We start from the raw sequence: 26,893 nt of genomic DNA, 5'->3' as shown, positions 1-26,893 counted from the left end.
TATATGGGGTTATGCCAAGTTCTGATGGCACCGGATGCTTCTGACAAACCAACCAGTCCACAGAAGTTTGTGACTCAGGCTCACCCTTTGTTCTCTGTTGCCCCAGGCAGGCCGGCTAAGGTGAAAGCTATTTGGTAGGTTGGCACCAAAAAGTGGCTTCGATAGGAGGGGGTCAAAAACGGGTGTTGGGGCGGGCCATTATTATTCCCCCTCCCGCCTAGGGCCACAGCTCTGCAACCCTGTGCAACCTCTGAAGCCCCATAGTTAGAGGGAGGGGCAGCTCTGACCAAGAGACAAACCACCAGAGAATTTCCAAGGAACACAAAGAAATGTGTTTGTGCTGCTTTTGATCTTTATTCCATTCCCACCCCGTCTTTCGCACACGGGACTCAAGGGAATGCCCATGGGGTTCTCAGACAGGCCCCAACCACCAGAAGCGCAGAAGCATTGGCAAGGCGGCCCCATCGCACATCTGTCCCAGTCTATGTCCTGGTTCTCCTCCCTCTTCAGAGGAGCATCTTGTGGAGGAAAGAAACACCTGGAGTCACATCCTGCACCAGGCTGGTGGCTGCAGAAACTGGGGGGCCACAGGTGACCAGTTTGCAGGGTTCTCCAGCTCTTCTTGGTTGGCTGGGAAAAGGCCAGAACTCTGGTTTACAAAGCGCCCACATTCGGCAGATTCTTGCAGCTAGGAACCAGGTTCTTACAGATAACACTGCACTGTTGCCCTCTTGCTCACAGGGATCTGGGCTGGAGAATAATTATTATTTGGGGTGTGCGCACAAACACGCACACACATGGCACTCCCTTGCAGGGCCTGCTGTGATTGCTCCCTGCACTGGCCAGCCTCCTTGCTTGCCCAGAGCCTCTGTCCTGTGTCTGCCTAGATGCCAGCTCCTTCTGGGCAACTGCCACCCACTTCTTCAGATCCCTCCTGCTTGGCTCCGTCCTTTGAAGCCTTGCTGCAGTCACTAGAGGCTGGGCTCTGGATCCCGTTGCTGCTTTCAAGAGCAAGGCTATTGGCGATGACCAGGCTGCTTTTTTTCTCTTGCTGCACACTCAAGTGGATGCTATCAGGCCCTGGGAGTGGGGGGGGGGAGAGAGAGAAAGAGGTAAAGTCAACCACCACCAGGCTCCCTAGCTTCACATGAAGCACCCCCACCACATGGCAGTCATTCTGGAGGACAGTTGCTGTCTCGGTCAAGGAGCATGCACAGAAGAGAAGCGCTGACTTCCATGATTTGTTCATAGCTGCAGTCTGATTGCTGGGAAGGAGGGAGCTCATAAGAATACAGTGGTACCTCTACTTACGAATTTAATGCGTTCCAAACACACATTTGTAAGTCGAAAAAAATTGTAAGTCGAATCCCATAGGAATGCAGTGAGAGAGAAAAATCGTAAGTCGAAGCAACCCTATCTAAAAATTCGTAAGTAGAAAAAATCCTATCTAAACCGCATCCAAGATGGCGGACGGAGCTCCATTTGTAAGTAGAAAAATTCATAAGTAGAGTTATTTGTAAGTAGAGGTACCACTGTATAAGAAGAGTCTGCTGGATCAGGCCAATGTCCCGTCTAGTCCAGCCTCTTGTGCTTACAGTGACCACCCCAGATGCCTCTTTTGGGAAACCACCAAGCAGGATCTGAGCACAAGAGACCTCTTCCCTCTTGTGGTTTCCAGCAACTGGGATTCAGCCATGGAGGCAGAGCAGAACCATCATGGCTAGGAACCATCAATAGCCCTCTCTTCTGTGAACTTGTCTTTTAAAGCCATCCGAGTTGGAGGCCATCACCGAGTTGGACGACCATTGCTTCCTCCTGTAGGAGCGAGTTCCATAGTTTAACTCTATCCTGCATGGTGGGTGGGTGGGTGTGCTCTGTGATGCCAGCGTGAGACAGACAGGCACTATGCTGAGTGATGGGGGCTTGGTGCAGAGCAGTGCTGCCAACTCTTCGAAAGTGGGGTGTATTCTAAAGAAGCAAGTAAAGGCAGCACTGAAGATTAAACTGGCTTAAACAGCTTACATGTGTTTTGCTGTGCTATTGAGAAATTCTTTTTGCACGGTTTGGGTTTTGAAATATATTGTTTTCTTTGCTGCAAGCCACGTCGAGCATCTTTTTGTGTGGGTGTGAGAAAGTGGCATTAAAAAAAAAAGTGAATGAATGCTCAGCTGGATCTGCATCTTTCCAAAAACCCTGGAGAAGAGAGGAAGAGGTGGGCCTGCTCGACAGGAGGAGAACCCAGAGCGAGGTCTCATGGAGAGAGGAACCCCTTGCAGCAAGCAAACTACCTCTGCAGAGCACTTCCCTAGAGTCCTTCAGGATCCTCTCCCACCCCACCCCGAGCAATGGTGGGCAACCACTTCCCCCTCCTGTTGCAGGTGGCTTGAACTGTGCCTCCACCTCCCTGTGCCCCTGTCCTCCTTGCCCTTCATTACAGCAATTGCCCCTCTGTTGGGGTCCAGCTTGGGGAGGCAAACTGGCTCACCGAAATAACTGAGGGCCACAGGCAGGAAGACGAGTCCGTGGAGCACCCCCAGCAGCGTGATGATGAGGTTGAGGCGGAAGAAGAAGATCTGGATCAGCTGGGCTTTGGCAAAGGCCAGGACCACAATGCCCGGGAGGTTTGTCATGGCCACACCGGCAAACACCTGGAGGGAGAGCAAGCAGAGAGCACAGGCTGGTTATATACCCAGAAATCTCCAAATGGAGTAGAAGGGGCAGAGCTGGCTCATGCAGCGGGGACTGCCTCCGCACGCAGGCAAGGAGTGCTATGGCCCTGGCAGCCTCACCAACACAGTCAGCCCAGCGCCCAGTTGGCTGCCCACCAGATAGGCACAAACACCTCCCAAGGGTGGAAGTTGGAAAGTGCAGGATGGAGGGAGAGGCTAAGCAGCTCTTGTGCCAACTTGGAGCTGGTTCCGGATGACCCAAAGCAGTGTGTTCATTGGGGGGGGGCAGGGTGGAGTGAGAAGAGCACAACTGATTCTGGAGAGGGGGAGCATCGGATTTTTTTTAGCTGTGATACCTGCATTGCAGGGAGATGACCCTTGGGGTCCCTTCCAACTCTACAATTCACTGATTCTACGAACCAGTTCCAAAGATTTAGGGCACCGTGACCAGTTACACCGCACTAGGCACCGAGCCTAGGGGGCACTGCAGGGCATCGCAATTCTGATGCAATGAATTGAGCAGAATGGAAGGTGAGAGGCGGGGTGTGTGTGTGTGTGTGTGTCACCATTTGAAAGACCAAAGCCTGGTCTCTCTTTGCTGCCCCAATGCACCCAAGCCGCATCTTAAACGAAGCCACAGACATCCCACATATGGCCCCCTCCCCACAACTCACCGCACTCCCCATGTTGACTGTGGCCTCTCTGGCTCTCTCCACTTTGGTGGGCTCCGTGCTGATAGCAAAGGAGCGGGTGATGTGCGACACAAACTCCACCGAAATGCCCACAGCCTGCCGGGAGGAACAGAGCCCTTGTGAAGCAGGACGAGTAGCTTTGTTATTAAATTATTTTATTATTATCAGATATGCAGATGACACAACCTTGATGGCAGAAAGTGAGGAAGAATTAAAGAACCTTTTAATGAGGGTGAAAGAGGAGAGCGCAAAATATGGTCTGAAGCTCAACATCAAAAAAACCAAGATCATGGCCACTGGTCCCATCACCTCCTGGCAAATAGAAGGGGAAGAAATGGAGGCAGTGAGAGATTTTACTTTCTTGGGCTCCTTGATCACTGCAGATGGTGACAGCAGTCACGAAATTAAAAGACGCCTGCTTCTTGGGAGAAAAGCAATGACAAACCTAGACAGCATCTTAAAAAGCAGAGACATCACCTTGCCTACAAAGGTCCGTATAGTTAAAGCTATGGTTTTCCCAGTAGTGATGTATGGAAGTGAGAGCTGAACCATAAAGAAGGCTGATCGCCGAAGAATTGATGCTTTTGAATTATGGTGCTGGAGGAGACTCTTGAGAGTCCCAGGGACTGCAAGAAGATCAAACCTATCCATTCTGAACGAAATCAGCCCTGAGTGCTCAATGGAAGGACAGATCCTGAAGCTGAGGCTCCAGTACTTTGGCCACCTCATGAGAAGAGAAGAATCCCTGGAAAAGACCCTGATGTTGGGAAAGATTGAGGGCACTAGGAGAAGGGGACGACAGAGGACGAGATGGTTGGACAGTGTTCTCGAAGCTACAAACATGAGTTTGACCAAACTGCGGGAGGCAGTGCAAGACAGGAGTGCCTGGCGTGCTCTGGTTCATGGGGTCACGAAGAGTTGAACACGACTAAACAACAACAAATTATTGCAAAGCCCACCTGGCACATTTTCTGGGCCAAAAAGCCCCAGTTGTTTTTTTGTACCATGTGTGGCAATTTTGACCTGATCAGCAATGGGCAAAGAAATTGCACCTTGCTTCTGTTGCAACTGAAGGAGAAATACTGTATGGTCCAACCTACCCTGGGCATCTTCTGCATTTTTTTCCAGTGGTTACAATGCTCATAGGTGAATTGGTAAAGGAAATCCTTGTAATCAGGAAAATGGAGAGGGGGAAGAGAAGCAGCAGCAGCTTTACCCTTCCCACCGTTACCCTTCACCTTCAAGCTGCTGTGTCTCTGCCAAATAGGCACACAGCTTTGCAGCTCAGGACCAAGGCTGGCTAGGGTGAAGTGCCTAGAAACCCCCTCCACAAAGTTTCTCTTGAATGCTAGGAAATAAACCCAGCTCCCTGATACTTTTTGTTATGGTGGACGAAAACCTCTGTTTCGATGCAGTCTAACAGTGCTCACTTTCAGGTGTCTAGCGTTTGGCACCCCCTTCAGGAAATTCTGAACAGGCAGTTATTTGGAGTTATATTTCAGAACACCCATTCGCAGGTAAATCCCTTCTCCGCAATGACTTGTTGCACTCAGGTCCCGCTTGTGGGCATCATCTGATAATGGGCATCTGGCTGGCGTCTGTGAGAGCAGGATGCTGGACTAGGAGAGCCCCCTCTGGCCTGATCCAGCAGCAGAGCTTTTCTTATGTTCTTAGTTAATAGTCAACTGACTTGAATTGGGTAGTCTTTTTATGGTGAAAGTCCAGAATCAATAGAGAGGTGGAATCAACCTCTAAATAAATTTCTGTTTGGCTTAGCAGTGATGGAGCCTCTCCTACCATTGGTCTCGAAACCAATCAATTGCCATCAAATGATCCCCTTAAATTTACGCTATGCTTCTCTCTCCCAATCACAATCACCTTAGAACCATCTAAATCAATGCTCTCTCGGAACATTTCCCCCCAGAAAGTGCTGCATTGCCCCAAGTTCTGTGCAATCAGGTAAAATGTAAGTGACAAAATTCCTTTCCTTTATTCCCAAACAAATATTCTTACATATAAGAACCCCCTGGCTCCCTTGTTTTCTCACTAAAATCTTTGCAACTTGCCATGATGTATTATGTCTACCTTAGTGTTCTAAGGATACTGCACAAATGTGTTGTTGAGTTTTGTGTCCTATGAGCTTTGGGGAAAGAAAGCCAAAGTTATTTACTGCTTAATATTTCTAGAGCTGGCCTCAAAGGGAGGGGTCCTTGGCAGTTGTGCTTTAAAATCCCCCTTTATTTTGGACAATTCATAGACTACTGAGAAAACTCTTTAAGTGGTTTACATGATAAAATTATCAATAAAACACCTAAATACAACAAAACCATTAAAAAAATACATATATAAGATAAAGTGGAAAGGAAACAGAAAAATATTTTTAAACAAATGTGGGTAACTACATTAAATTTCTGGGTAGGCTTGCTGAACTAAAGTTTTCAGCAAGTATCTGGAACAATACAATGAGGGTGCCTGCCTAATGTCAATAGGCAGGGAGTTCCAAAGCATAGATGCTGCCTATCAGATTTTCAACTCTCTCTTGGGAAAATGCAATAAGGAGCATTTGCTTTCTTCACTTTGCTGATGCTCATCTCTCCCCATGATCTTCATTTCCTGTTCTGCACCCCATACACCTGTCGCCCCAACTATCTCTCATCCACCCCGAACTCCCAGTTTGGGTATGTTGGTGTGGATGGAATTCCTTTAAAATACTGTGATGGAAAGCAAATATTAGCAGATGTGTTCGACAAAGTACGTGTGCAAGCTGGATAATGTGTGGAAATAGTGTGCTTCCATGTGCCTCACATCAAATTGCATTATTATTATTATTATTATTATTATTATTATTATTATTATTATTATTGATTTATACCCAGCACATCCAGCTGGGCCTCCACAACCACTCTGGGCAGTTCCCAACAGAATATTAAAAACACAATAAAACATCAAACATTAAAAACTTCTCTAAACAGGGTTGCCTTCAGATGTCTTCTAAAAGTCAGATAGTTGCTTATTTCCTTGACAGCTGATGGGAGGGCGTTCCACAGGGCGGGTGCCACTACCGAGAAGGCCCTCTGCCTGGTTCCCTGAAACCTCACTTCTTGCAGTGAGGGAACCGCCAGAAGGCCCCCGGAGCTGGATCTCTGTGTCTGGGGCGAAGGATGGGGGTGGAGACGCTCCTTCAGGTATACAGGACCGAGGCCATTTAGGGCTTTAAAGGTTAGCACCAACACTTTGAATTGTGCTCGGAAACGTACTGGGCGCCAATGTAGATCTTTCAGGATAAATATGGGGTGGGGAGGATTTTGTGTAGAATTTGCAGACTCGCAAAGCCAGAAGGTGGAATCCCGTTTTGAGGCTAGACACCTTGGAAGGAACTCCACGATGACCCTTGGAAAACACCCCCCCCCTGTTGTGAGTTTCAGGGGTGCCTTCTCCTACCGCCTCCACCCTGCAAAGCCAGAGCTGTGCCCCACAGGGAGGCCTTCAGCCTGAGGTGCGCAGGCAAGGGCTGGCTTACCGTCACCAGGTTGATGAGGGAGATGGCGTTGAAGGAAATGCCCCACAGTGTCATGGCTCCCTGGGTGTCCACCAGTATCATGATGATGGTGAACAGGTTGATGAGTCCTGAGCGCAGGTCCATACCCAGCAGGACACAGCAGACCAGGAAGGTGGGGAGCAAGCAGACGGCCAGGTTGACGACTCCCGCAAGGGCGATGCTCAGGAATTGCTCGTAAAACACGTAGGTGATCCTGCAGGAAAAACCACAACGGCCGTGGGAACACCAGCGAGGCAAAGAGACCCACTTTGCCGCTCTCCCCGGAGCCTCGCTGACCCCAGGGGTGAAGAGCCGGGAAACTAGGGACAGTCCCCCCCCCAAAAAAAAGGGCAAGATGCCCTTTCCGGTCCCTCCCCAGCTGCTCCCGACATCTTACGTGTATGGGAAGACCGTGAAGTTGGGGTCCGTGCCGGGCACCTGCCGCATGGCAGCGGTGATGTTGGCCGCCAGCTCCCGGGCTGCCTTCAGGGCCGCCGTGTACTCCTGGGAGTTTTTGAGGGGCGTGTGGTATGCCATGAAGCGGGATGCTGTGGAGGCAGGAGACAGGCACTGGCATGTATACGAAGCCAGAAGCCCACCTCCCCATCTGCTTATCCCTCCGCCAACCCTGGTTGCCGCAGCAAGAGAGTCGGTGCCCTCCTGGCAGGGCGGCAGAACTCGCACCTGGAGCTTCTTTTTCCTCTGGGGGATGGGAGGGGGGAAAACACTCACCTATGACTTCCCCATCTGGCCCCAGCCGCACAGAGGTGTCATAGGCACCAAGACCCCTGGAAAAAGAGATGGGGGGCATGTTGAGTGTCAGACAGAAACATTCCCCATGTCAGACCCAATGGAGCAGGTGCAAACTGGAAATGGCCCCAGAGCCCTTTTTATTCTATTTTATTGATTTATTCATTGCAATTATTATCCCCCCTCCTTTCCTCCAAGGAGCTCAAGGTGGTATATACATACTCCTCGCCCCCATCCCGTCATTTTAGCCTCACCACCACAACAGCTACCCTGTAAGGTAGGCTAGGCTAAGAGGCACTGTGGCTGGTCCAAGGTTACCCAGCGAGCCTCGTGGTGGAGTGGAGGGATTTGAACCCTGGTCTCCCCCAGGTCTTAAATCCAGCACTCGAACCACTACACCACACTGAAAGGCTTAGGGCAGCCCAGCTGGCTAGCAGGCAACTGCCACCCGCAGTTCCCCAAAAAATGGCTTGGGAAAAGCCCTCCCCCAGCCCCACCTACCCATGGATGGCTCACACATCAAGACGGCCTCAGAGGTCCCTCCCTCAGGGCCTGGGTTTGGAACCATCTCCCCACAGAGGTCCAGTTGCCCCCAGGAAAAATCCATGGGCTCCATACCAACCTCCTTGTGGGCCATTTCCTCCTACTGCTCTCCTGGCAAAGTCCACCCACTGCAATAGGCACCCTGCCCAGCCTGGCCTGGCCTCATGGGCGCCACTGGTTCAATCCGGCCGCTCCTCAGCCCCGGAGCAGCAGCTGGTCACCCCTTCCGGCAGAGGTGTCCCTACAACGCACAGCCAGGCAAGGAGACCCTTTCTGGGGAGGAGGGGATCATTCCTTGCTGCAGGAACAATCGCCCAGACCCTGACACCCACACATACACACACCCTGGTGCTTGCAGTACTCACCCCTTGGGGCATTTCAGGTTGGGCATGTCGTGGAGGAACCAGGGCAGGAACCGGTGGAACTCCTCAACACTTGGCCGGAGGGTCCCGCCCGTCAGAGCCATGCACTTTTTCAACAGGCAGGACAGGGAAGCTGGGGGAGAGAAGCAGAGGAGAGGCAGAGCCCCAGGTCCAGGCAGGCATCTCTGGTCCCCTGCAGCTGCAACCTTGGGCAGGGAAACACCCCCCCCCCGGGGATGTCCCACCACCCCCTATACTTTCATAGAATGATAGAGCTGTAGAGTTGGAAGGGATCCCCAAGGGTCATCCAGCCCCACCCCCTGCAATGCAAGAACCGCAGCTGAAGAATCTCTGGCGGGTTTCTCTGCTTACTGTCGGTGGAGGGGCAGAACTGGCCCTTGTCTGGGCCGAAGCTGTGGATGCGGCAGCAGCTGGAAAAGGGGCTCAGCCAGTCGATGAAGTCGTCCACCCAGGAAGAGGCAGGGATGGCCAGGAAGGACCTGGGGGGGGGAGAGACAGTGGCCTGAAGGGGGGCTGAGGCCCATGGCCAGCCATGAAGAGAGAGCCCAAGGCTGGAAGGGGACCTTGGCAAGAGAGCGGGAGGCAGGCACAGGGCACTTGCTCCTCCCCGGGGGTCACGGGCTCCCTTGGCCATCTTCCAGGCCTTAGGCCCCTCCAGGAGCACCGCCCGTGGTCTGCAGGGCAGGGGCTGCCCTTGGAGGCAGGTGCAAAATGAAAAGCAGCAGCGGCGCTTGTGGACTGGCTTGCCAAGCACAGCCTGAGGTACCACTGGTGAGGTGGAACGAGGAGGGATGGAGCTGATCTGGCGGTGATCAGATGCAGGAAGCTGGGCTAATCCTGCCAGGCACCTGATCCTGGGCCTGATGCTGAACCTCAAAATATCAGGAGAAGCTGCATGTTGTCTGTCTGGTCCTCAGCTGGTTGGCGGCTGCCTTGATTTTGAGATTATTGCCCTCTGGAGCCCCACAGACCACTAAGCATCTCCTGTGCCTCTTCTAGAGCCTGGAGGGCTAGACCACACTGTTTAGGGAAGCTTTTAATGTTTAATAGATTATTGTATTTTAATGTTCTGTTGGAAGCCGCCCAGAGTGGCTGGGGAAACCCAGCCAGGTGGGCGGAGTATAAATTATTATTATTATTATTATTATTATTATTATTATTATTATTATTATTATTTCTATTCCTGCATGAAGCAAACTCCAGGCTGCTTTCTAGCATCTGCCTGGGGGTCTGCAGCTACATCTCCCCCAGGAAGGGTCAGGGCTAAATAGCTTCTGCAATTGCTCGTTTACCACCACACCCTCCCTAGTCAAAGCATCTTTTTCTCTGCCCCTCAGAGACGAACCCTCCAGGAACCCTCCCTCTCTCTATTTTTTTTCTTATGTTTCCTGGCAGGTATGTGGAGGAAAGAGCATGCAATAATATTCTGGCATATTTGAGGGCAAAACTGGGGGGGGGGGCGCTCTTGTACACTCACCCACACCCTTTTTACAGGAGCAGAACGGCTCCTCCAAGGGACTTACACGTTCGGGAACTGCACGGCAGACTGGATCTTCTGCGTCAAGGAGTTGTCATCGCAGCCTGAGCTGGAGCAGACGCCGTTCATCCCTGCCACCGTGGAGAAGTTGTAGCCCGGCGTAGTGACGAAGTAAGTTGGGGCCCCCACCATGAAGTACGCGTTCAGGTACTGGAAGTACTGCAGCATGTAGGAATCCTGGGGAGAGCAGAGCGTAAGGACATAAGAAGAACCTGCTGGATCAGGCCAATGGCCCATCCAGCATCCTGTTCTCACAGTGGCCAAACAGATGCCGGGGGGGGGGGGACCGGGACCTGCAAGCAGGACCTGAGCACAAGAGCAGCTCTCCCTTCCAGTGGCTTCCAGCAACTGGTCTTCAGAAGCCTTCACTGCCTTGGACCATGGAGGCAGAGCACATAGACATTGTGGCTAGGAACAATTGATAGGCCTCCCCTCCATGAATTTGTCTCATCCTCTTTTACACCCAATTGGGTTGGAGGCCATCACGACCTCTTGTGGGAAGGAGTTCCACAGTTTAACTATGTACTGCATGAAGAAAAACTTTCTTTCATCTACCCCGAATCTTCCAACATTATTTGGTTTCTCCGGCTGTCCACTGGAGACAGGGTGGGTCCATCTCCTTCCCTCTGTCCGCTACCTTTGCCTTGAAGGAGCAGCCCGAGAGAGGAGCCCCAGCAGACTCCGAGCAGCTCTGCCCTCCCTGTGCCCAGGGCCAGCCCTTAACATCACCCTCCCCGCCCCTTTCATCCCTCAATGAAGGCTCTTGGCCCTTTGCTACTGGAAATTAAACAGAGAATGGAGGACCGGAGGTGGACATTTAAAAAACTGTCCCCATAGGCTCAGTCACTGGAGATCTTGAAAAGGGGGAGAGGGATAAATCTCGCCACTTCAACCGAAGCAGCCATGGGAAGACAGCGGAAATGAGGCGTCTGAAGGAAGTGAACAGGTCAGCCATGAGGACAGCTTAAAAATAAAATGGGGGGGGGGGCCTCAAAGACCCCGGAAGACCCTGGATGCTACCTGGGAAGGCTGGTATGTAGAAAAGAGATCAGCAAATCTACCAGCACATCACTAACTTGCAGCCCTGCTGACCCATACTTCATTAAACAGGAAATACTATTTATAATGTTGCTGTCATTTTGCTTGCTTGCCGACCGACAGAACTGTTGTGTATATTATTTTGTACCGTAATTTTTTTTTGTATTGATGTTTTTCTGTTTCTTTTTATTACTCTGTCCCCTGCTCTGGGGCTGAAAACATTTGACAAAGAGCGAGCTATAAAAACTGCAAATAATTTAATTAACAAAGCTACTGGAGGAAGCCAATTAGAAGTAAGCAGCTCCCTTCTTGAAGGTGCTGGGGACAGCAAGCCTTTTGCAGAGCACCCAGACTCAGCCAAGTCCTCGAGTTCCCTGAAGGAAGTTCCTTGTGGAGAAACCCCCTGGGGGACCATCATCATCGCTGCCCCAGAAGACCAGCAGGCCAGCCAGCTCTCACCGTGGGCACGGCCAGCTCCTGATTCAGCCCCACTTCGACATGCAACATCAGGAAGATCCCAGCGCAGAACATGAAAATGAAGAGCAGCATCTGAAGGTAAGAATGCAAGAGGGTTTCTGCAGGTGAAGCAGCAGGATCAGGCCAAAGCGTCCAGTTCAGCATCCCAGTCCTCCCTTGCCCGCAACCAGGGACCAAGGAAGCTCCCAGGAAGCACACAAGTCTCACCTGAAGGCCATTATTTTATGTGTCAGATGGATTCCCACCTCCCCATTCTCTCCACCCATCATGGCCCTCAGGGCATGTGGGTGGGCCTGTGGATTCCCCAGGTGGTGTCCCATCCTGACCAGGGCCTGCTTGGTGGTGGCCCCCGTGGACCTGCAGGCCACACCCTCTCTCCTGTGACTGTCTCCCCGCCTCTAATCCTGGAGGAGGTAGATATGGCTTCCATGACTAACAGCCACCGAGGGGGAGTTGGTTAAGAAGGCTCAGAGAGAAGGATCTTTCTCCCCACACCCTGTGTTCTCTCCTGCCCCTCTCTTGCCACCTTGCCTGCTCTATGCCTTGGATTCACAGACACACAGGAAAAAACCACCCTCCGTCACCTAGCCAGCAGCACTCACCACCACGAACCGGACGAAGCTGTTGAGCAGGAAGGGAGCATAGAAGCGTTCTATGAAGGTGCGAAGGAGGCTTCTTGGCTTCTTCTTCTTCTCCTCTGGGCTCTTTTCCTCCAGTCGGGCGCAGCAACACAGGTCAAAGCGAGAGGCCTGTGGGTAAAAGGGGTGCCAGCTGAGGACCCTGTCGGAGTGCGGGGCTGGGGAGGAGGAGGAGTAGAGGTGTTGGGGACCCTCTGCCACAGCAGGCAATTCAGGACCTGCCTGGGAGTCCAGCATCAGTCTGGGGCAGTGGGGAGCCTCCAACCCCAGTCAGGAAGGGAACCCTCCAACCTCAAAAATACACTTTAAAAGAAAGGCCCCACCCACCTTCTGCCTGCGGGCATCCAGAGACAGCAAAGCCACAAACATGGACACCTGGAGCAAGAAGTCAAAGAGGACGGCCAGGGCAGCGTTCAAGGCAAAGGTTCGGACAGCCGGCATCTCCGACAGGCCACCTAGAAGCAGCAGGGGAGGCGTAAGGTCCAGCAGCAGATCCTGGCTGCTGGATCAGGCCAAAGGCAGTGGTCCATCCCGTCCTCACAGTGGCCAATGAGCTGCCCTATTAGGAAACCCACAAGCAGGATCCAAGCACAAGAGCCCTCTCCCCAACTGTGACTTCCAGTAACGGGGAATCAGAAGCATTATTGCTGCCTCTGACTGTGGAAGCAGAACCAAGCCATCCTGGCCAGTTGCCAACAACAGCCCTTTCCTCCTCCATGAATTCATCTAATCCTCTTTTACAGCCAGCCAGATTGGGAGCCATCACCTTTGAGAGGGAGACCCACTGTTTGGCTAGACGCTGCGTGAAAGTCCTAGCTTTTACCTGTCCTGAATCTTCCAACATTCAGCTCCATTGGATGTCCATGGAAAAAAAGGCACGGGGTGGATCTCCCTGGCTTTCTGGCCACAGGGCGAGTCGGGGTCAGCTTTTAGCTTTGAGCTACTGCCATTCCCTTGTATTCTTCTTTTCAGCTCTCAGAGCTAAGCCCACATCCGGGCTCTCCTGGCTTTTCAGGGCCCCTATCCCCTTGCAGCTTTGCCTGCTCTAGCACTCGCTCACCCCCAGGCAGGCAGGCCTTGTCACAAGGCCGGAATGAGGGTATCCCTGCAAGGAGGCCTCTGGCCCATTTGGCAGCCCCTCTCTGCCTGAACCGTGTCTCCATCACAACCTGAGTTGTGGTCTCTGTCCGTGCAGCTAGACAGCAGCCGCCAGTCAAAGGGCCCCAAAGCAGCTCTGCATTCTAGAGACTCCCAGGCTTGAAGCTTTGCAAAATCAGATTAGTCAGGCATTTCCCAAAGCCTGACGGAGGGATCGTCACACTTCCACATTCTAGACCGTTTTCTATCAGCCCCACCATTTCCCCAGGAAAACCTGCTCTTTAGCACTGAATCGGTGCAAACATCCGTCCACAGAAAACCTGGTTGACGTTTGCTCTGAGATTCAGAGGTAAAGATGGGCTTTTTCCGGGGAGAAGTGGCAGGATGGGCAGAAGTCGAGATGAGCCCCGAGAGTCCTGCCACCCTTCTCTGCCCAAACCTGGCGGCATTTGGCCACCAAGGTTTTGTACCCAACTCCAACCTCGGAGAAGGAGTGGCTTTGCTCACCCAGGAAGAAGCAGATGACTTCGGAGAGGCTGCAAAGGAGCATGCTGGGGGCCACGTCACCCAAAACCCGCCCGATGTGCTGCTCCGTCGTCTCCCCAGGCCGTGGCTCACACCGCTGTAGTGGGAGGCAGAGGAAGGGGGGGTCTGAGAAAGGGGGGTCCTCACCCACAGAGCAGCAAGGCGGAGAAGTCAAGGTGTCTTCTGGGGTTCCCAAACAGAGGTGGTCTAGCTTCAGCTGTGTGCAAAGGTGCCCCTCCAATCCGGGCTCTCTCAGACCCCATTCTCCTTCCCAAAGCCCAGCAGTCCTGAAGTAGGAGAGCTGCTCTGTTCTGGACAAGGCCAGCCTACCCATGAGGCTGGGTGACGTAGTTGCCTTGGGCGGCAGGCCGGGGACAGCTGGGAGGGGTGGTAGACCTGGGCCCCCAAGCAGCATGCTGCTTGTCACCTCCTGCCCCCGTTGCCGGGGGCTTCTGCCTAACAAGAGCAGGGCCATGGCTGCCACTGCTTGATCCTCTCCTGCCTCTGTTTCTTCTCCCGTTCAAGCAGCAAAAACATCTTTGTTCTGGACATGCCAAGCCTTGGTAGCCAAGGGCACTTCCTGCCCTCCGGGCATTTCCCGCACCTGGTACTCCAGCACGAAGATGAAGATGTTGTCAGCACCGACCGCCAGCACCAGGAAGGGGACGACCTCGATGATGATGAGGGAGGAGGGCAGCCCTATGTAGGAGTAGAAGCCCAGGGACGACAGCACAGCCCCCAGGACCACCAGGATTCCTCCAAAGCCCAGCGTCACCTTGGAGTCCACCTGAAAAGATGATGGAAGGCATGGTGACGAGAGGATGCTCCTCAGCAGCGAGGACACACAGAGGCAAGCCCAGTCTTTGTATTACATCCTTGCACCTGCTTCTACACCCAGAGAGGCATGAAACCTCTTCCGGTCCAGAAGAAGAGCAGGGCTCTCTCCGTGGTGGCACCAAACTCCGGAAGCACTCGGAAAGCAACAGCTCCTTAAATACTGGAAGCTTTGATGCTGCAGGAGGGGCTGGAACTCCTCTGCCCCCCCCGCTCCTCCTCCTCCTTCTCTCGGGTGTGGCCACCTCCACCCGTCTTGCCTTGGGGAAGCCCCTTCATACCAGGATGCGCTTCCAGCTGGAGTACTCGCCCAAGGCCAATGCAATGTACACAAAGATCACCAGGTAGCTGACAGCAAAGATGGGGAGGTCCTCCCAGGTGGTGCGGCTGATCTCGTCCTCCAGTGAACGCTGCAGGTATATGGGGGGGGGGAGAGAATAAGAGGGCCTTAAGAGTCTATAGGGGAGAGTCTGCTGGAGCCATCAAGGGTAAGACTTTCCACCTGCCTTCCTGGCGGGTGGAGGGCAGGTATTGCTTTTGCTGCTATTTGGATGTTTGCATTTTATTGCTTGGCATTGTTTCAGTGTTTATTAGTATGAGATGTTTGCCCTAATGATATTACGTGTGACTATTTGGTTCAGTCGTGCTCTGTTCCATAACTGTTAGTGCATTTTCTTGAAATGTTGCTATATATTTATTTTGTACGTTGATGTGATCCCACCTTAACAGTGTTAGAAACTGAGGCAGGAAAGCTAGGAGCTGAACGGCACCTTAAACCTAGGTTATGAGAGCCACCACAGAATGTCTAGGCACACTTTTTTAAATAACAAGAATACAAAACTGAAAATGAATGAACTGCATGCAGCTAAAATATTACGTTCATTTTTCACAAGGTCTAGTCCTTCCCCTGCCTGCCCCCACTGCCCCCGTAATCGTCTTAAGAGGGTCTCTTATCCAGTATTCAGAGAGCAGCTGGAAGTGGGGAGTCAGAAAAGGTCCTCCTTTCCCTCCACTCTGCAGTTTTTATCTGAAATCTCAGCCGCAGCACTGCACCCAGAGCTCAGAAACTGCTTGCGCTAATGAAATTCCCTGTCGCAAAACAATGGGAGTTTCGAATACTTCACCTTGAGCATGGAAAAGCAGCAACCAATGGGCAAGGCCAGCTCAGCATTGGCTTCTCAGGCACATAAGATGCTCAAAGCGCATAACTTAGGCCGGCCCTCCACATTCCTTGCACCAGCCAAGAGATGAAGCAGCTGCTGCTACTTCAGGGGACGGTGCCCCTGATTCTATGCCCACTCAGCTCAAGCTCTCCAGGCACACGGGGGTGGGAGGGACATAGTACTTGAAAAATCCCAAAGTGTAAAAATGATGAACACCAGGCTCTCCAGGCACATTTTTCTCCTCTCCTCCGCCACCAACCTGACTGATTTGGACAGCAAAAAAGCTCTACCTCTCTTTTAAACCAGAACCAGTGAAGGTGGTGAATGTGTGAGTGCCTGGAGGCGGTTGGAGGATGGATGGCAGCTAACAGATTGAGGTTGAATCCGGACAAGACAGAAGTACTGTTTTGGGGGGACAGGGGGCGGGGCGGAGACTCCCTGGTCCTGAATGGGGTAACTGTGCCCCTGAAGGACCAGGTGCGCAGCCTGGGAGTCATTTTGGACTCACAGCTGTCCATGGAGGCACAGGTTAATTTTGTGTCCAGGGCAGCTGTCTACCAGCTCCATCTGGTACACAGGCTGAGACCCTACCTGCCTGCGGACTGTCTCGCCAGAGTGGTGCATGCTCTAGTTATCTCTCGCCTGGACTACTGCAATGCGCTCTTACGTGGGGCTGCCTTTGAAGGTGACCCAGAAACTGCAATTAAACCAGAATGCGGCAGCTAGACTGGTGTCTCGGAGTGGCCACCGGGACCATATAACATTGGTCCTGAGAGATCTGCATTGGCTCCCAGTACGTTTCTAAGCACAATTCAAAGTGTTGGTGCTGACCTTTAAAGCCCTAAACAGCCTCGGCCCAGTATACCTGAAGGAGCGTCTCCACCCCTATCGTGAGATCGAGCGCCGAGGGCCTTCTGGCGGTTCCCTCATTGCGAGAAGTGAGGTTACAGGGAATCAGGCAGAGGGTCTTCTCGGTAGTGGTGCCCACCCTGTGGAACGCCCTCCCACCAGATGTCAAGGAAATAAACAACTATCCTATTTTTAAAAGACATCTGAAGGCAGCCCTGTTTAGGGAAGTTTTTAATATTTAATGCTGTATTGTTTTTAACACTCGATTGGGAGCCGCCCAGAGTGGCTGGGGAAACTCAGCCAGATGGGCAGGGTATAAATATTAAATCATTATCATTATCATTATCATTATTACAGGTAGGTAGCCGTGTTGGTCTGAGTCGAAGCAAAATAAAAAAATTCCTTCAGTAGCACCTTAAAGACCAACTAAGTTTATATTTTGGTATGAGCTTTCGTGTGTATCTGAAGAAGTGTGCATGCACACGAAAGCTCATACCAAAATATAAAACTTAGTTGGTCTTTAAGGTGCTACTGAAGGAATATTATTATTATTATTATTATTATTATTATTATTATTATTGAAGAATAAAGTAGACACAGCACAGGAGGGGAGCGGGGATGGAGTATAACCCTCTCCAACCAGTCTAGCAGGGCACTTTGGGGCTGGCCAGGCACCTGGACCTTCATTTCAAACCTGGGGTCCACCGGTCAGTGGAATGGGCTGGTTCTGGCCGGCAGATGTAGGGCACCGCTGACCGCAGTGGCATGAAGTGACCCCTGCCATTAGCCCCAACCCCTAATGGCAAATGGGAGGCACGAGGGTCCTCGGTGGGGACCCTGGCGGGGCAGCAGCAGCACCCACCTCTGCCATGTAGGCGACCGTGTAGCTGTCTTCATGTTCCCGCTGGAATTCCTCCACGATCTTCAGGAACTGCTTCTCCCACAACATGGCGAAGTCAAATCGGGGGTCACTGAGAGGGAAGTTGTTCAGGGAGAAGGTCAGGATGAGGGCCTGGCCTTCCGAGTACTCCTCCTCTGTCAGGCGGAGAAGAAGGAGGTCACTGAGAGGCAGGTTGGGGGTGGCACATCCGCAAGGCAGCAAGCCCCCCCCCGGAGCCCTTGTTCCCTCACACACAGCCCCCCCATCTCCCTCAAGCCACAGGTGTGGTGGTTTCGCCAGGCCCCACTGCTGGACCAGACTAGGTGGGGCATCTTGAGGCCCTCAGGAATTCCCTCTCTGCATGAGTATAATGATACTTGGAACGAGTTTATACAGAATATATTAGGTGATGGATAAAGATTACGCACATCTGTATAAAAATGTGCAGAAATGTAATTTCTTTTATTTTCATTTGTGTTCCCCCCCCCCATCACTCATTTCTAAAAAAAGAAAGGAAGGGGAAAGGAAAAAAAACAGAAAAAAATGGAATAAGCTATTTATGGGTAACATGGGTCCGTGTGCAAGAGCGTACTGATTTATGGTCATATGTTTGTCATTTGTTTTGTGTTTTCTTTTTAGTTTGCTTCTTAATTGCCCTTATATCTTAGTGTGTGTGTGTGTGTTTCTGTGTTGTAACAAAAAGTTAATAAAAAGCATTTTTTTAAAATAAAATAACATAAGCTGTAGTGGTTGCCACAGCACCAAAATAGCACATGTGCATGTGCAAACCCCCCGCCCCGTGACCTTAAAAAAGTCTTAATACCACTTATACCGCAGCCTCTTGCTGCCTGGGCAGCCCAATCTGTGCATGACACAAAAGACCCGATCTTTCCTTCCGGGGGGTGGGGGTGGGCATGCCTCCTACCTGGATACCCCCCCACGGCCAGGAAAGGGAAGACAGGTGCTCCGTAGTCTGCCATGCAGCTCAGCTCCAGCTCGGTGATGTCTTGGAAAGAGAGAGGTGAGCTGCGAAGGCAAAGGAATTGAACACCCAGTGAGAGACCGGCATTAAGGACCCTCTAGGAAGCGCTGTCTGCTTCCGGCGTGGAGAACCTCCTAGCCCACAAGCCAAAATTGCCCCACCAGGAGTTCAACTGTGGCCCCCAAAAGGCAGTTGCTTGCCCCACACCTAAAATTGCAGGTGGGGCGGGAAGAGAAGCAGCGGGCAGGGCACAACTAGGAGCCCTAAACTGCTGAAGGACGGGAGGGCCAAATCCTGCTGAGTCAGCTGCACACACCAGGAACTTGCTTGAGCTGCCAGTGCCTGAAAAAAGAAGGGTCATTGGCTGGGGCGAAGGCATGGGGCTTGCAAGGTGCTTTGCGCCAGACCCTGTTTCCCAGGGGCAGTCCCGGATTTACAGAATCCATCATCCCAGTTCTTCATTTGATCCCGGAATGTCCCGCTTTTCCTTAGGCTGTCCCTATTTCCATCGGAGAAATGCTGGAGGGTATGGAGTTATGCCACCCCCGAGCCAAGGAGATAAGTAACTATACAGTGGAACCTCGGTTTTAGAGCGTCTCAGAAGCCAAACATTTCGGTAGCCGAACGCCGAAAACCCGGAAGTAATTGCTTCCGTTTTCGGACACACCACAGAAGTCGAAAGGCTTCTGCTGCGTGTTTTTGTTTTTCCTCAATGGGTTTTGCCGACCGCCCATTGTTCCTCGGTTTCCGAACGTTTCGGAAGTCGAACGGTCTTCTGGAACGGATTACATTCGAAAACCGAGGTTCCACTGTACAACCTTTAGAAGACATCTGAAAGCAGCTTGTTTTTTAATGATTACTTATGTTTTTATATATGTTGGAAGCTGCCCAGAGTGGCTGGGGCTACCCAGTCAGATGGGTGTGGTATAAATAATATCATCCTTATTATTATGGAATAAGACATCCCTATTTTCATGCTGTGACCTGATTGGTCTCACCACCTGCCCACGTTGCCGTGGAGGGGTGGGGGGCCACAGAGCCAAAACGTTTCTCTCCCCCCCTCCCTCAATCAACCTCAGTTTGCAGCGGCTCTCCAGGTTCCCAGGCCTTTCTCAACCCTACCTAGAAATGATGCTGGGGATGAACAGAGGACCTTCTGCTTGCCGATCAGGGGCTCTAAGCCTGAGCCACAGGCAAAGGGACAACGACACTTGTGGGAGGAAGAACTCTGCTGTTGTTGGACTGCAGCGGAGCATGAGCAGAGACTCGGAGCCAGCAGGAGGTTGCCAACCCTCCACTCTGAAGGCTGCCCTTGGGCGCTGCCAACAAAAGCCAGGCTCCCGGGACAGCCCAGCCTCACCTCCCGCCTTGAGGGCTGTGCCAAGATGGCACAGGAGGTCATTTGTTCCTGACTCCAGACATAGGACTCAGCCAGACCCACACACCCTGCTCCAGCTCAGCCTGATCAAAACAAAGGCCGCTGTCCCACTAAAATGTAAAAAAAGAGGGTCCCCTGGGGGCCAGGGCTTACTTGACGCAATAGAGGAAGTGGTCCCGCCAGTCCACAGTGCCATTCTTGCCCCTCATCGTCTGGTTGGCCGTCATATTCAGGCGGGTCACGTTGTTCTGAAAATACTGCAACAGGCTGTTGACGCAGCAGTCGGAGAGGGTAGCATTCTGAGGGTTCAGGGGCGCGTAACAGATGTCCTTCAGAGAGACGTTCCTGCCATGCTCCGCAGACCAGACCTCGATGCCTTGCAGCCTCTGCTGCAGGTCCAACAGGTCCAGCAGAACCTCCATGGAGAGGATTCCGCTGAAGTTCTTATTGCCCAGGACGAGGGAGTCGTAGGTGTAGCTGGGACGGTCCTTGGCGGTCAGGATGACCTGGTTAGTCCTGAAGAAGGGCCCAAAGTTCTCGTCGTAGAAGGTCTTCTCCTTCCGGGCCTGGCTGTCGGGTTTGGACCACAGCTCCACAGGGTCTGTGGTCAGCTGGAGAAAGACCAGCCCGCTGGAGAGCCCTATCACCACCACCACCGAGATGGTGATCACCGTGACAGGGTAGGAGGCCACCAGTGTGCCCCAGCGGCTGAATATCCTGGCCAGGAAGTCATGGGTGGCCTGGCTCGCTTTCTGAGAACAGGTTGGCCCGGGCATGGCTTTCTTGGGGCCTTCCTCCTTCTGTTTCCGACATGAGCAGGAGCACCCTTGCTGGAGCAGGAAGGCCACAAACAGTACCATGAGGAGGAGGAAGAGAAAGGTGCACAGGAACAGGACCCCACCCATTTCCCCCACTTGGAAGGGCTTCTGGGCAGGGTGAGGGTCCAGGGCTGCAGGGCATGCCTGGGAACAGTCCTGGCAGGAACACCTCTCCTTGGTCCCATTGCCCACTGCCTCGCTGCACTTCCAGGTCGTTCCGTTGAGGGGCACGATGCCATCCTGAATTGGGGCAGAGCCTTCGGGCACCAGCTGGAAGGAGATGGCCAAAGGGGCCAGCCCATTGCTTGTGTCCCCCTGGAAATCCAGCCACCGCTGGCTGTTGCACAAGGTGGCCCCGTATTTGCCACACATGGTGCCGATGGCGTAGCCGCCCGTGGCCGGCATCCTCACCCCTTTGCAAGAGTCGAAGGACTCCTGAGCGAAGCGCTGGCTGTAGTAGCACTGGTACTCCAAGACCCCTTGTTTCTCCTCCCCCTGGACGGTGCGGTTGAAAGAGCGGGTGATGTTGATGAAGAGGCTCTGGTCTGGGCTGCAGGTGTTTTGGCAGTAGATGTTGGCAAAGTTCTCCGAACAGGCCGGGCAGCGAGACAAAATCACCTGGGACATGGCCAGGCTGCTCCCGAGGTCTTGCAGCTGGGCCTCGGAGCAGCAGGCAAAAGTATCATCGGCCCCCGTGAACAGCATCGGGCAGATGGCCTGGAGGAGGTTGAGGTGGGAGCCATTGAGCTTCCGGGCCGGCGTGTTGGAGATGCAAGGGACATTTGACGGGAGAAGACTGGAACCGATTTCAGGGTTCTTGCCGCAGTTTCCGTAGAAGGAGCAGTATTTTGCCTTATGGATTGGTGTGAGGGCAGCCGCCTTGGTCCCATAGAAGGGGGAGGGAGAGATGCCACACAGAACTGGTCATTTCTTAGTATTTATTTTGTCAATTAGGTCTAGACTTTTTTGTCACCACTATAATAAATTTAATCATAATAATTTTTTATGTATACCCCACCCTCCCCAGCCAAGACCAGGCTCAGGGCAGCTAAACCGAATATAAATACAGTAAAAACATTAAAAACAACAAAACAACAACAACAACAAAACAGTTGATTAAAATGTAAGTTAGAATACAGTTTAAAATGCAGCCTCGTTTTAGTGGTAGCCTATAGAACAAAGCCATAAGGGGAGAAAACGTCAAATATTCACTGGGGCCAACTATCCACGCTGGTCCTACATGGCCCAGCAAAAAGAGCCGAGGGAAAATTTATATACAAATCCCATATAAGGGGTTCCATCAAAAAAATAAATGAGAGGGGTTGGAGGTTAGATTGAGTCCAGCCCAAAGGCTTTGTCTTGCAGGCCCTGTGGAAAGATGTCAAATTCCACAGGGCCCTAGTCTCTTGTGACAGAGTGTCCCACCAGGCCGGGGCCAGAGCTGAAAAGGCCCTGCCCCTGGTTGAGGCCAATCTAACCTCCTTGGGGCTCGGGACTTCCAGAGTGTTGTTATTTATGGACCTTTAAGGTCCTCCGCGGGGCATACCAGGAAAGGCGGTCCCGTAGGTACAAGGGTCCTAGGCCGCATAGGGCTTTAAAGGTCAAAAACACCCCCTTAAGCCTGACCATGTACTCCACCGGGAGCCAGTGCAGCTGGTAAAGCAATGGATGAATGTGATCCCACAGCAAGGATCACAGTAAGGAGTCTCGCCGTGGCATTCTGCACCCGCTGGAGTTTCTGAGTCTTCAGTTCCTCAAACTTCCTTCCTGTGAAAGTCAAGGTCTCTTCTATTGTGAAGACAGAAGCGGAGAATTCATTCTTGCTTCTCTGAGTCACCCCCTCACCACCCAAAGACACTCCACTGCCTCCCTAACTGTCTGTCTGCTAGCAACTTACCAGAGACCTTTCATTGCTCGTGGTCTTTCTGTTTTTAGCAATTTGCTCCTCAAATACTTTTCTTCTTCTTTTTTGCTTTCCTTTCTGTCTGCTTACTTTTCTCTGCATTTTCGTGTTCCTTTTTGGTCTCATTTGAACAAGACTTCCATTTTCTATTGGGAATCTTCTTGCCTCTCTAACAGCTTACCTCGTTTGATCTGCAGTGTATACATTCTAGCTAATACTGTAGTTTTAAACAAACCCCAAATATTTGGAGAGAATTGACCCTCTTGACTTTGACCCTTGCAACTTCCTTTTTCTCCCAGTCCTCTCGGTTTTCGGAAGTTTCAAATGTGACTGTTGGATTTTCTTTGCAATTGTCTATTTGCACATACACTGAATCAGATAGCTCTATGGTCGCTATTCCCAGCTGGTTCAAGATCACTTGCACCAAGTTCTGGTGCCACTTAAGTCCCAGGCACCCCGCTCTGTGCTACTGTTCCTAGCGCACAGATATTGAGGGCATCTAGAAATGTTATCTCTAAGTGTGGTGTGTACCCACAGCCTAGGCAAGCATAACTGAAGTTGCCTATTACCAGGGCCAGTGCTAGGGTTTTTTGCGCCCTAGGCGAGATCACCTTCTGCCCCCCCCCAAATAAAAAAGTAAAAATAGAAAATAGAAAAAATAAAAATAGAAAATAGAAAAAATAAAAATAAAAAAATAGGGAAAAAATAGAGGGGAAAGTAGAAAAAATAAAAATAAAATTAAAAAACAGCTGAGAGGCACAGGGAGGTGGTCCCAGGCTCCCGCTCCCCTCCGGAGCTTCGCGCGGGAGTGCAACCCTGGGGCCACCTCACTGTGCCTGTCAGCTGTAGCCTGTAGAGCGGCTTCAGGCCGCTCTCCGGAGACACGCGTGCACATTGGGATAGCGGCCTGAAGCGGCTCTACAGCTGCGAGGTGCCCTCAGGCTTGCACCTCTGAAGCCACTCAGCACTGGGGGGGGGGCGCTGGCCAGCACCCTCTCCATTCTGGCGCCCTAGGCAGCTGCCTAGGTCGCCTGAATTGACGCGCCGGCCCTGCCTATTACTACAGCATTTCCTCATTTGGATGTTTCCTTGATTTCGTTCTCCATCTGAATATCTCCCTGGGCATTTTCGCCAAGGGGATAACATGTCCCCAGTACAAAGTTACTCTTGGGGCCCAGCATTACCGCACACAATGATCATTTGGAGCGATGCTGCTCTGTGTCCTCTTTGACATACTGCAAGACCTCCTCCAGAAAGCCCTCTGCCCTATTCTTCCTATTGAGTTTGCAACTGTAGATAATTGTCTCACCAGGCCTCTCTGTTCCACTAGGTTTCTCCTTGGGTGTGAGAATCTGCACTAAAATCCCAGTTTCCTCTCAAAACGCACACATTAAAATATATTTGGAGGCCTTGTTTTTGAGCCAAGAACTGCATTGGAACTGTGAAAGTACAACTAAATTCTGATCTGTCCAGGAGGGGTGGATCGCATCAGACTGATTTGGAATTTGCAAGAACTGGGACTCCTCGAGGAGATGTGGAGCAAGATGGAGAGGCGAGGCACCTCTTCCACAAGGCTGTCAATATTGCTTGCAGTATTGTCTCCCATGTACTTGCTATGCTATTTTGTTACTGATGGTGGAAGCTGGTTTTCCACCGCTCTGGACAGCAGGACCCAAACCAGTGGATTCTAGTGACGAAAAGAGATTCCAGCTAAACCCTAGGAAGAACTTTCTGGCAGTAAGAGCCGTTTGACAGCGGAATAGACTCCCTTTGAAGGTGACAGACACCAGTGGAAATTTTAAAGCAGATGTTGAACAGCCATCTGCCAGGGATACTTTAGCTGCAATTCCTGCCCTGCAAGGATTTGGACTAGATGACCCTTGGGGTCCTTCTCAACTCTACAGTTGTATGATTTATACCTTCGTAAACCAGTGTGAACTTCTTAGGAAAGCAAAGTTGAACAAGGCCTGTCTGTTGTTCCCTGGCAGTCCAGAGATATAGGACCCATTTTCTGTGGGCAGCTGAAACCAGACAGAGATGGACTTGGGCTGCCCATTTAGTTCCATCTCATCCTGCTCCCCTAAGAAACAGCTCAGTTGCCCAAGGCCTTTCGAAGCCTGTTGGCTCCTATAGCCCTCTTGCCCTTCCCTCCATCATCCCCCCACCAGGCCCCTGACCTCACTCACCAGGCCCAACCCGGCCCTGGAAAGCACCAAGGCAAGCAGGATGGCGCTCAGCATCCTGGCAGCTTTTCCTCAGTCCCAGACAGAAGATTCACAAAGGAGGGAGTGCCCAGGACTTGCTGTGCCAAGGTGCCTGTCCCGAGTCCACCAGACGCCCAGTTATTAGCAGCCCTGGTCTGACATCTGTGGAGCCAATCAGGCTGCGCCAAGGCTGTAAAACCTCTGCTATCATTAACCTGAAAGTGGAGCTGAAGTTCTTCTGACCTGCTTCGGGGAGACCTACCAGTTGTATGCACTTCAGTCATAAGAACATAAGGAAAGCCTGCTGGATCAGGCCCATGGTCCATCTAGTCCAGCATCATGTCCTCACAGTTGCCAGATTGGCGCACCAGAGCCATCCCATCCTGTAGCTTCCAGAAATTGAGATCCAGAGGTATGGCTGCCTCCAACTGTGGAAGCAGAGCAGAGCCATCATGGCCAGCAGCCATGGATGGCCCTCTGCTCCTCCATGAATTTGTCCAACCCTCTTTTAAAGCCATCCAAGTCGGTGGCCATCATTGCCTCCTTGGCCCAGTATACCTGAAGGAGCATCTCCACCCTCATAGTTCTGCCCGGACACTGAGGTCCAGTGCCAAGGGCCTTCTGGCGGTTCCCTCGCTGTGAGAAGCCAAGTTACAGGGAACCAGGCAGAGGGCCTTCTCGGTAGTGGCGCCCACCCTGTGGAACACCCTCCCACCAGATGTCAAAGAGAAAAACAACTACCAGACTTTTAGAAGACATTTGAAGGCAGCCCTGCTTAGGGAAGCTTTTAATGTTTAATAATTATTGTATTTTAATATTCTGTTGGAAGCCACTCAGAGTGGCTGGGGAAACCCAGCCAGATGGGCAGGGTATAAATAATACACACTTCAACTGTGCAGGTCTAGGACTTCCTTTTATCTACCCCGAATCTTCCAACTTTCAGCTGCACTAGACGTCCACAAGTTCTAGCATTGTGAGAGGTGATAAACTTCTCTCTCCATTTTATCCATGCTGCACATTATTTTATAAATGTCCATTATGCTGCTTCTTTACCTTTTAGCTAAACTAAAATGTCCGAAATGCTGCAACCTTTCCTTGTAGGAGAGTCGCTCCATCCCTTTGATCATTTGGGTTGGCCATTTGGGATCCACCTCCAGCTCCACAATATCCTTATTAAAGCGAGGCGACCAAAACTGCATGCAGTATCCCAAATGCAGTTGCACCAGATTTGGTATACTAGCATTGAAACAGGCGAGCTGTAAGCTGCCTAACACATCCCACAGCATCCTGGCTGCCCAGAACTCCCCACCGCTGCCCCTCCAAAGACTGATGGTCCTCTTCAGGTACGATGGAGCACCTGGCGGACTCTGCCTCACCACCCAGCATCTGCTCAGTTCTCCCTCCAGGATCCCCCTGCCTCAAGCAATTCACTATTTAAAGCAAATGCAGCAGGTGCTATTTCCCCCTTCTGGGGTTGTCGTCCTTTGCCCCCCCCCCCCAATACATTGTAAAAATCATAGAATCATAGAGTTGGAAGAGACCACAAGGGCCATCCAGTCCAACCCCCTGCCAAGCAGGAAACACCATCAAAGCATTCTTGACATATGCCTGTCAAACCTCTGCTTAAAGACCTCCAAAGAAGGAGACTCCACCACACTCCTTGGTAGCAAATTCCACTGCCGAACAGCTCTTACTGTCAGGAAGTTCTTCCTAATGTTTAGGTGGAATCTTCTTTATTGAAGTTTGAATCCATTGCTCCGTGTCCGCTTCTCTGGAGCAGCAGAAAACAACCTTTCTCCCTCCTCTATATGACATCCTTTTATATATTTGAACTTATATATTTAATATATTTTTATATATAGAGATCAATGCAACCCTTCAGGGTTTGTGAGGGAGCAGGATATTCTCAGGAACAGCTGAAGTTGTGTACCCAGCTGAGGGGTGAAGGCAGGTCGGGGGGGGGGGCTCTTCGGCACCAAACTGCTGTTGCAGCC

General features: G+C 51.7%; 1 protein-coding gene across 1 annotated transcript; it reads right to left on the bottom strand.

Annotated features, from left to right (window-relative positions):
* NPC1L1 (NPC1 like intracellular cholesterol transporter 1) lies at nt 1-25,069 on the bottom strand. The gene is made up of 19 exons (XM_035119174.2): nt 24,882-25,069; nt 20,128-21,671; nt 18,540-18,640; nt 17,597-17,769; nt 15,004-15,132; nt 14,493-14,675; nt 13,871-13,985; nt 12,593-12,720; nt 12,230-12,376; nt 11,610-11,699; nt 10,099-10,289; nt 8,927-9,054; nt 8,558-8,687; nt 7,632-7,687; nt 7,297-7,447; nt 6,882-7,113; nt 3,344-3,457; nt 2,486-2,648; nt 1-1,080 (listed from the first exon to the last, which is right to left on the bottom strand). Exons 1-19 carry the CDS (start codon nt 24,933-24,935, stop codon nt 884-886), a joined length of 4,026 nt encoding a protein of 1,341 aa, XP_034975065.2. The 5' UTR covers nt 24,936-25,069; the 3' UTR covers nt 1-883.
* Nucleotides 25,070-26,893: the final 1,824 nt, after the last annotated feature.

Source organism: Zootoca vivipara, chromosome 6 (genome assembly GCF_963506605.1).
Source record: "Zootoca vivipara chromosome 6, rZooViv1.1, whole genome shotgun sequence".
NCBI classification, from domain to species: domain Eukaryota; kingdom Metazoa; phylum Chordata; class Lepidosauria; order Squamata; family Lacertidae; genus Zootoca; species Zootoca vivipara.
Note: the sequence above shows the minus strand (reverse complement) of the source record. Positions and strands in the feature narration are given on the sequence as shown.

Bases quoted from the DNA above. Each gene is read 5' to 3' on its own strand.
- NPC1L1 (XM_035119174.2), bottom strand. From the start codon at position 24,935: ATGCTGAGCGCCATCCTGCTTGCCTTGGTGCTTTCCAGGGCCGGGTTG. The intron at 11,700-12,229 runs GTGAGTGCTGCT...TCTTACCTTCAG, and splicing joins GCTTCGTCCGGTTCGTGGTG to ATGCTGCTCTTCATTTTCAT. The intron at 2,649-3,343 runs GTGAGTTGTGGG...CTCTCCCTCCAG, and splicing joins CAGTCAACATGGGGAGTGCG to GTGTTTGCCGGTGTGGCCAT.